This window comes from Juglans regia, chromosome 3, assembly GCF_001411555.2.
Source record: "Juglans regia cultivar Chandler chromosome 3, Walnut 2.0, whole genome shotgun sequence".
Taxonomy (NCBI): Eukaryota; Viridiplantae; Streptophyta; class Magnoliopsida; order Fagales; family Juglandaceae; genus Juglans; species Juglans regia.
In genome coordinates this window covers 11,145,088-11,155,602 of record NC_049903.1, presented here as the reverse complement: position 1 = coordinate 11,155,602, position 10,515 = coordinate 11,145,088, and the positions used below count along the sequence as shown (strand labels likewise).

At 35.7% G+C, this 10,515-nt stretch overlaps 1 protein-coding gene across 1 annotated transcript; it reads left to right on the top strand.

Moving 5' to 3' along the window:
• Positions 1-970: 970 nt before the first annotated feature.
• On the top strand, positions 971-9,984 carry LOC109011083. Its single transcript, XM_018992144.2, has 4 exons — positions 971-1,739; positions 2,866-3,090; positions 6,006-6,386; positions 9,128-9,984. The coding sequence occupies exons 1-4, from the start codon at positions 1,164-1,166 to the stop codon at positions 9,593-9,595; spliced, it is 1,650 nt and encodes a 549-aa protein (XP_018847689.1). The 5' UTR covers positions 971-1,163; the 3' UTR covers positions 9,596-9,984.
• The last annotated feature ends 531 nt before the right edge of the window (positions 9,985-10,515 follow it).

The following is a 10,515-nucleotide window of genomic DNA, read 5'->3' as shown; positions in this document are numbered from 1 at the left end:
CAAGTCTCGAGCACTTTTTTTTAAAAAACAAAAAAAGAAAACTATAGGATACGCATGAAAAATTAATTTTTTTTTTTTTATGATGGATCATACTTTTCTAAAAAATAGTGCGATATTTGCACATATTAAAAATATATCTATTACTCTTTTAAAAAAAAAAACTAGTAGGCTAGATAAATAAACGACTACAAGTCAAAAACTAATATGAGAAAATATACTTACAACCGTGAATTGCGTAATCGTCGCGTAATCGCTTTGAAAAAAATGAATAAAACATGGGACCCACATGAAAAAAATTAATTTTTTTCAAAGCGATTATGCGGCGGTTACGCACTTCACGGTTGTATGTAGAATTACTCAACTAATATTATCAGCTTATATGTTGACCTGTTTGGAATAAAAAACTCTACTAAATCATCTTCCATTTGGAAAACTTTCTTTGATAGGTAGTTGTCATGACCTAATCTTTTTGGTTCCCACTTAAAAATGATTTGAGCCAAAACCCAAAGGTTTATTGTTTTTGCATTAATCCCATGGAATGTTTCTACCCATTTAGATATAGAAATAGTTTCATCTCATCTTATTATATAACTTTCTTAAATTTTCATATAAAATATAATAAATAATTTAATTTTTTTAAATTTTTAAATAATAATAATATTAAAAAAATAATATTTTATACAACTTTTAACTTTTATTTAAAATATCATCTCACATTCTAATCGGGTTTTAAGTGCAATAATATTGCTTTAAAGTTACTGCAAGAGAAAGTCAGGACAAAAATTCTTTCCAAAATTAATAGCAGTTTTAGATAGAATTGTGTATTTATAGTTAATGAGGGCTATACTGATAGAAACTCGTAAAAGCTGGGGTCTAATCGTAAAACATATAGAATATACGGGTGAAATAACCAACAAATCTTAAGGTCCTGATATAAATAACAGAAACTAACGGGACTTTTGTGCAAAACATCAAAGACATCAAAACCCCACCATGTTTCTCCCTCGAATCACTCTCCGAAAATCAAAAGCGTAAAACGTACAACCCACTGTTTGTCTGCCGAGAAAAAAAAAAAGAACAAAAAATAAGGCCCATTGTTTTGCCGTCTAAGAGAAAATCCAGAACAGAAATCAAAATCAAAACCAATAGAAGCGGTAACAATAATGTCAACAATACCACCTGAAATGGTTGTAAAGAACCGGTTTCTAGGGTTCCTCATATGGCAGTCCATTCCCTCCTCCGCCATCTTCCTTCTCTTCAAAACCTTCATCTCCACCATCACCACTAGTACTTCTACCAGCAGCAGTAGTAGCAGTAGCAGAAGCAGAAACCTATTCCTCTCTTGTGTCCCATCGCTTATTACCCTCTTCACCTTCTTCACTTTCCACCTCTCTCAGCTCCTATTCTCTGCCTCTCTCTCGCTCGTCTCATCTCCCCACCCCCACCGCCCAGCACACCCTTTTGAGCTCATGCTCGGTCTCATCCGCTTCCTTCTCGTCTCGGGCTCATCTGCATCGGTGTCCGCTGATTTTCGCAGCCGGGCAAAGGTTTCTCTGAGCTTTGTGTTGTTTGTGGCGGCGTGTGCTGTATCGGGATGTCTGGCGATGGTGTCGATGTGCTGGGTGAAATCCAACGAATTTTATGTGGAGTGGCTGATTCGGGGACTTGGGATTGGTTTGCTTTACGGGTTGGTTTACATTTATAACCGCAGATGGGTTCTGGAGTTTCCCATTATTCAGGTTTGTGTGCTTGTCGGTTTTTTCTCCTTTTTCTGAAGTTTTTGGGACTATACTCTGGTTGGTTATTGCGAAAAGCTGGAGTTGGGAGAAAGTTGTCAAATTTTTGCAGGTTATGTTATTAGATGGCGTTTCATGTTCTGCTGGTATCAGAAAGAGAAGAAACTTATACCTCAACCTACTTAAACTTAAAAAATGTGTTAGACACCTTCAGAAATAGAATTTTGTTTTGATATGCTGTTTTAGGTATCCAGCCACTTGGGTATTAAGTGTAAAATTGTGAAATGAGTTATATTCTAAATTAGATGTTGGAACGTATAGGAGTTTGGCTGCTTAAACTATTCAGCGTAAAAAGATAATATTTTTTACAGCATGGATCGTGTTACTTCCAGGCTTTGAAGGCAAACAGCATATCAAATAGTCTTGTTAGCAATCTCAATAAATTGCAAGTGCTCATCTAGTTCTTGGTTCTTCTGCATTATATTTTCCTATTTTAATATGGTGCTTGAGTTTATTTGTGATACCCCCATACGTGATTGATTTACCCCGTACTGATTGATGATTATAAGTGGTGTATGAGATCCTACACTGCTTGGGAGGGAGAAGTTCTTGCACTTTATAATGCTTTAATGGGGCTCCAATTCTACCATTGACTAGATGTGGCTTGGGCCTTTCCTTGGGGCGATACATTACTTGTTATATAAGATTGTATTTTCACCTCATCTTTCAAAATTGTCTTGTGGTTGTATGGTTCAACTCTCAGGCTCTAGAATGATGTTCTGATCAGAAATTGAGTCCACTTGCTCCAATTAACATCACTTTGGGATTGTTTGGGTGCTTAAAAGAAATATGGGTGCTTTTCTGATTTTTCTGTTTCTTTTGTTACAATTGTGTTCTTGCATTGCTCAAAATGTAAAATTGTGAAGTCTTAAATATGAGCTGTCCCTCTCTTGTGATGAGCCTCCAATCTATGGCATGGCTAAATAAGTTTTGGTTTTGCTAGTTGATATGTTTTTTGCATGTGTTTGCTTCCAAGAACTGTAAATTAAAATTTCAATTTATTCCCACAGTGCTTTGCTGTCTGTTCATGAGACTCATGGCCTCTAGTTTTAATTGCTTATTACGACAGCGTCCACCTTTCTTCAGCTTCAAGATGGGGCTCCCTTCAGCTACCACAAGTGCTCTGAAGCTTTCTGGTGTGGCTTATCTATTTTTAGCTGTTTTAGGAGCAATTCTTCCTGATGAGTTTAAGAGCCTGGCCACAGTAAGAAAGTTCATTGCTGAGCAGATTATCTTTTTCATTGGGAGTTTTGTGTTGATCCTCTGCTGGGAATTAAGTCACCATTTACATCGGGTTGGTACATTTGAATGTTCTTTAGTCGTATATTTTCATTCATATTTCGCTTTGACTGGTGTTCAACAGGCATATTCATAATATTGAATCATTCATTGATATTTGGTGTTTATATCATCTAGTTGCTAATTTACGTTATTGTTTATTCTCATTGCACACCATTTGAGGTATATGATTCTTCAGAATACAAAGTTATCAAAGAAAATATTTTTCAAATACAAAAGTTAGGTACCTTATTTCCTGCATGTTGTAGTATAAATATTCAATGCCCCTCACTTTTTTTTTTCTTTCTCTTTCCATTTTCCCTTTGGGACAAAGAGAATGTGCAAGACATACAGAAAGGGTCAAGAAATTCTTTCCATGGCTGAAATATTTCAAATGTCTATTTAAAATAACTGCCAATTTTTTTTTTGGCTCGAACTTCTTATTTGGTTACCAAAGAATAGCAATTTTATAAGTTGGATGATACATTTGTTTCATTTGAGTTGAATAATACATTATTTTTGTTTCATTATTTTCTCAGTCCTTTACAAGTTCTTTGATTGAACAGGAAGTGCATATGTACTTACTGAATGAGAAAGAACTTGTGCCACTGAAATTGAATTTGTGTGATAACTCGAAGTTTAATGTGTGAAATGAACTTTCATCGTAAATTTCATTTGTGGTTCTGTATGCATTACTTACCTTATCCCTGTATAACTGCCCTAACTTGGGTAGCATATTCATTCTGAGAAAGGACAGGTTTTGAGAACCTGTTTACTGTTCTTGTGGTGGGTTTAGGTTTAGGATAATATACGGATCTAGGGTCAAGGATTTTAGAAGAAAGATTAGGGTTTATAGGAGTGAGTTACAACTCCATGTACACAGGATGTATACTAGAGATAATTATGCTTGATTGACAACCGTTACAAGAAACTCATGGACACTTAGTCCATCAAAATCTACCACTATTGGCCATTGAAGTAGAATGTTGAAAAAAGAGAGCTATAGTTTCATCCATTGTCCACTTGCAATCTTTGAAGCTTCTATCATTTTTTTCCCTCCAAAGGTGCCACAATAAACAAATGGAAGCCATCTTCCAAATTGTTGTGATTGGTAAATCACCTTGCAAGCCTCTCCAACTTTCCAAGAAATCGACCACTCTTCTAGGCATCATTCGTGATAATCCCACCCCATTAAAAAAAATCATTTTATGGTGTTCTGGGTATCCCACAGCATAGAAGTAGGTGATCAACAGCTTCCTCATTCCCTTTTCACAATTCCCTTTTCACATGCAACACCAATCTGTTACAATAATCCGGTGTTTCCTTAGGTTATCAGTGGTGAGAATATTTCCTATGGTGGCTGTCCATACAAAAAAAGAAGAAGAAGCTGCTTTTAGAGTTGCTTTATTCTTCCAGATCTTTTCCAATGAAAAGGATTTGTGTCTTGAGTAGCAAGAGCCTGATGGTAAGAATGGATGGTGAACTTCCCTTTTCCAAAAGATTGAATTATGATCTATGAATGAAGCTAGAAACGGGGATACTGTTTGCTAGAATTTTGGGCATCAGCAAAAATACTTGTCAGGTTGTTTGAAAGGATGATTTCCAATCTGTAAGGTATCTGAAAGGTTGGAAAATGTTAGGGTTCTAAGATTTTATTAGGTATAGGAGGTGGGATCTGATATGTGGTTGTAAAAGAAGATGGAAAAGAAAAAAAAATGTGTCTGCTCAGTTACCGTGAACAGTACCGTTATGTAGCTGGAGACTTGGGGTATGTTTGGGAAACACATCTCATCTTAAAATTTCTCATAATTTTCTTCCCAAATATCACTCAAAACACACTTTTTAGTTTCAAATCTTCAACTTTTTCATCTAATCATTATTGATTACAACTTTTCCAAACTTCCAAACAAAACACAAAAAATAATACTATTTTTTCAAATTTCAAAACAAAAATAATATTATAACAATGTTTTAATTGTATAATATTTTTTATTTAACTTTTTCTCTCTCATTTCCCAAAATCCAATAAGGGGTTGTTTGGAAGATGAGATGCATCTCATCTCATCCCATCCCATCTCATCTCATTCTCAAACATCATTCAAACACAAACACTTTTTAATTTCAAATTTTCAACTTTTTCATCTAATCATTATCTAATCATTACAACTTTAACAAACTTCCAAACAAAACACAAAAAACAATTCAACTTTTTCAAATCCCAAAACAAAAATAATTTTAAAAAATTATACTCTAACAATATTTTAACTTTATAATATTTTAATTCAACTTTTTCTTTCTCATTTCCCAAAACCCCATAAAACATCATAACTCAAACCATTTTACTACTATTTACAGATATCTCATCCCATCTCATTCCCCAAGCATCTCCTAAAACATCTTAACTCAAACCATTTCACTACTATTTACAAAATTCTCATCCCATCTCATTCCCCAAGCATCCCCTTAATATTCCATTACCAAAACCTCTGAAATCTCTGGATGCATCTGGCAAATATGTTTAAAGATTCTTTATTGTACTGGTAGTATCAGGACTCAAAGACCTAATAGAAGTCAAATAAAGACTGAATTTGGATTCAGGGAATTAAATAAAAACACTTAGAATTGCCAAAGTACCTTTAATTTGCAGGAGTTGTGGAAATAGAGGCATACCTTTAATTACAACACTAACCATAACTTAGGAAAGAAGAAGCCTTAAAAAAAAAATTAACCTTGATTTCCTAACGATTGACTTCCAAGAGAGTTTAAGATTTGAACCAATTTGATCCTATGTGTGAGCTATGAAAAATATCAGAGTTAAGTGATGACAGTCTTCCATGGCTGCATCAGTTTCACTTTAAACATGATACCTTTAGTCCAGAATTTCTAGCCTGTTCCTTTTCATGTAATTGTTTGAAATCATATGGGGTGTAGGTGCTACATACCAAGAGGTTCATGTTTGCACCTCCCAAAGGATCAGCAGCTGCCGAAACAAATCCGAGTGAGGACCTCCTTGCAGCTTTGGAGGAGAGCAACCCAAGTTCTCTTCTTCGGTATCTTGCCTATCTTGATCTCTGCATGGTTTGTGAGAATAATGTTGATACATGGAGACGAGCTGCCTTTTTTGAAGAAACTGGCGAGACTTACAAACGAGTCACAGCTGTATGCTTGAGGCCACTGGAAGAACTTGCATTAAAGTTGGCTGAAGGCTTGGAGAGTAATGTTGAAAAAACCTCCCAACTATCCAATCAGTTACTCGCACTAAGTGATTCACGTCTAGAATCAAAGTACAGCAAACCATTGAACAACTTTCAGGTATAGTACATTGTTGCTTACCTTGTGGATGCTTTATGCATGTTTAAATCCGCGTGTGCATGTGTATTTTCTATTGAAGCTAGCAAACTTGCCCTGAACTGATTACTTTCATGCAGAATTACATCTTCAATGAAACATTTTGTTGCAACCAGTGTGTTTAGAAACATTATGTAATTCTGCAGTGAAAGTCTCATTCCAAAATTTTGTCCTGGTACTACCCTAGGCTTACCCATAGACAGGCACATTGTAGTTCCCTAAACTCATGGGTCTCATAGGATTTCTCTGACTGTGCTGCTACCTTATTGAGCCTCTCTCTATTTATGCCATATCTTGGAGTAGTCATATAAAGGATTTTTGCGAAATGTTTTGCAGGACAATGCTTTTTAATGATTTATTAATACTATATAACTACTTTCTAATGCTGATTACCTGTATAACAAGAATATGAATTCTATCTCATCTTTGTGCTTGAAAGTATGTTTGGATGTGAAAATTTCTTAGAGGAGTTTTTAAGATGGTATAATAAATAATTTTAAGAAGTTATTTAAAGGAAAAGAAAGCACTGGACAGGTCAGGCCGCCGGTGGTGTCCATTGTGTGTACAATTTTTTCTTTCTTTCTTCTCTAGTTCATAATCAACAAGGAGAACATTTAACCAATGTGAAACAATTCTCCTTTCTTAAAAAAAAAAGCTGTCCGCCTCACCTCTTAAGTATGAGGTTATAGATTACAGGTTGTTGATTCTCATCCCAGCTACGTAGTCTTTGAATTAGATTACCATGAAAACTCATGCTCAATTTGGGCCGCTTGTGGTGGCTAGGGGGTGGCCCTTTGCCACCCTATAGTGGCAGCCACCACGGGGTGTCTGCTCTTTTTTATTTATTTATTTATTTTTAAAATAATATTTGGAACATGGTTGGTTTTTTTGGTTATTGGTGTTTTTGAAAATCTTGAGGACCCACCCGCGGGTAGCCCAAGTGGTAAGGGTGAACTTGTGTGCATGAGCCCCATGTCATAGGTTCTATTCCCCTTGGGATCAAACTGCGATTTAAGTGGGAGGCCATGGCGGTGGGTTGCTGTGCTAGTCTCCCCGAGGGTTTAGGTTCCATGGGTGAGTCTTAAGGGCTCTGCCGTGGGGTGGTTCCCCCATCATTTAAAAAAAAAAAAAAAAACTTAAGGAGTTCTTATTTGTAGATGTATGTTTGGGATAAAAACATCTTTGACTAAAAAATCACTTGACTTTAGAGATGGTTTTGGTTACCAAACAAGCCCTTAGACTTTCCGATTTGCGCTTGGCAGATGTATGTACTAAATATGTGGATGGACATGACTAAATAGACATTATATGATTGATATATAAAAACACTAGTATATGGTGAACAAATGGTAGTTGATAAAGGATTCACAGCAGACCTCAGTCAGCAGGATAATTTTTTAGCTGAGTTGAATTGAATTGAGTTTATAATGAACCAATAAACCATGAATAGTAGAGACTTCTTCATCTGGACAGAGGCTTTGGGCAAGAGTCTTAGCCTAGATAACGTGAGGAAGCGAGGGGTTGTAGTGATCAATCGCTGTTGCACGTGTAAGAATGGGGAAACAGTTGATCACTTTGTACTGCATTGGGAAGTTGATAGCATTGTATGGAGCATGGTCTTTTGCTTGTTTAAGTGCCTGAAGGAGGAGGGGTGTGCAAGAAAACTGGATAAATCAACTAAATTGACTGAACTGTCCAATCGCTCAGTTTCATCACCTAATTTGATTTGGTTTTGTTAATAGAAATAGAAATAGAAATCAGTTCATGTTTCACGTGACCTATCATCACATCCATTCATTTTCTGGTTTTATAGGTACAAAAAAATTGTTTAAAGTTGCTCTTACCTTATAGGCCAACCTGAACAAATTAGATCAAATTCACTGAACTCTCCAATGCTGTGCATTATATCTGACTTATTAATCATCTGTTCTGTTATGTAGATGTTGGAGAATTATGATGATTGATTGAAATACTAAGTTTGAGATATTTTGATGCAATTCAAGGGTTTTCTGTTGGATCTATTATCGCATGATAATTATGATATTTATCTCATTCCTCAACACAAGCACCTTATGTTGATGTACATGATCTTCGAAATTAGTATCTATTTGACTCCACTTGGTTGAACTTTGTTATCTTTATTTTCTGTTCTGTATTGGCGAAATCCATTGTTCTACCCTTTTCTACTCCATCTTTTTCTAGAGATGATGGCAGAAAAGACAGTCCTTGCATTAGATTGCTTGCTGGGAGCAATGCCTTGTCATGCATGTGGGAAAAAGAAGTGTGAAAAACATTTTTCCTGTTCATGCACCCACAGACATACCCAATAGTTAATGTTATTTATTGTATGCTAGGTTTTAGCAATCATCTCAAACTTCTCAAATATACTTTTCATTTGATATATAGTGTTTAAAATTTTATGAATATGACATCTATATCTCTCGAAGTTTCACCTGAACTTTCCAAGATGTTTTGTTTTATGTTGCACGGGACTTGTAACCAGGTCATAGAATAGGTGGTTGTCATGAATGGATGTTTTCATTCATGGATATTTTCTGCTGGGAAATGGTTTCTCATGAATGAAAAATGTTTTTTTTTTTTTTTGGGGGGGGGGGTTTGCATGGCAATACAACTCACCATGAATGCTTCTTTATGCAGCTATTTGCATATAATGATATAACCCAAACGAACGCTTCTTTATGCAGCTATATGCATGGTGTGCCAGGACGGTTGGCTCGCTAACTGCACGCTCGCACGGGGAGGACAGGTTTGGGGTTGCTCAGCTCTCTGGTAGTAATGCTGCTGTTATCTCAACTTTGTTATCTTGCCTTCTTGCTGTTGAGGCATTAATGGGGAAGAAGACCAACATTCAAAGCGCCTCTCATTTGATGGGGCCAGCTGGAATTAAATGGGCAACATTAAGCACTGGAAGAGTAGAAGTTGCAGGAGCTAAAAAGAGAGGTGGGCCTTTATATTTGAAAGCATATGCCATTTCTGATGTTTTAAGGACCTCAATCTACCATGTTGTGTCTGCTTTCCACGATGAGATGCTGAAGAGCGCTAAGTTGGGTCTTCTTGAGAAAGATTGGATCATCAGCGGCAAGCCTCTTTTTGGCTCCCGTGAGCTCCTGCTGCATAAACTCCGTCTTTTCCTGGATTTCCGAGCGAACTAACTTCTGAATTGCCTGGGTTCAAATCATTAGCCCCTTTTTTTGGTTTCCATTTTGCGGTTTTTGAACTTTCCTGTGAGGACATCACAAATAAAGAGGCGGTCTTGTTTGCAAAACCTGAGCGATAGGCTGAATACAGAGAGAGAATGTCGATTTTGCTTTAAAAAAAAACAGAGGAAAGTTCAATAGATTAAGCTGTATGATCACTGAGAGCACACCTGAATTGACTGTATTATCGAGTTCCTAAATGCTATTTTACTGATTCACACTTTTCAGCTGGCTCAAAAGGGCCGAGACTGATACATGGGTTGGGCAGCTACATATTTACTTAGAAAACAATGAGGCAACATGGAACATCAAAACTGTCTTGATGAATTCGTTTTATATGGTCAGGTCAGGTGTTACTAATTTTCTTCTCTCCTAGTTGATAATACCTAGGGCTGTAAATAAACCAGTCTATTTGATAACTCATTTGGTACTCGTTCTGTTAAAGTCGAATTGAACTCGACTCATGAAAAAAATAGTTTGTCCGTGAAAGCAGATATTTGCTCGATTGGTAAATGATACATACTCGACAAAACTCGACTCGTCTAAGGCTCATTAAGACTTGCTCGTTTATGTTCGAGTCGACTTGATTAAAATTTATTCATATATTGATAAATATATATATACATCTATGTATATATACATATATATTAGCTAATAATAAAAGCATAACACTTTTATAATTAAATATATAATATGTAACCTAATTATTGATGTCTATATATCATATTATGTGTATGTATTAATAATATATGTAAACATATAATATATTGTTATTATAGATAAATATCAACTTGTTATATATTAATTATTTATAAATTTTTAAAATCTTATAATTCAATAGAAGTTTTACTTGTTAGTTATACAAATTCAATATT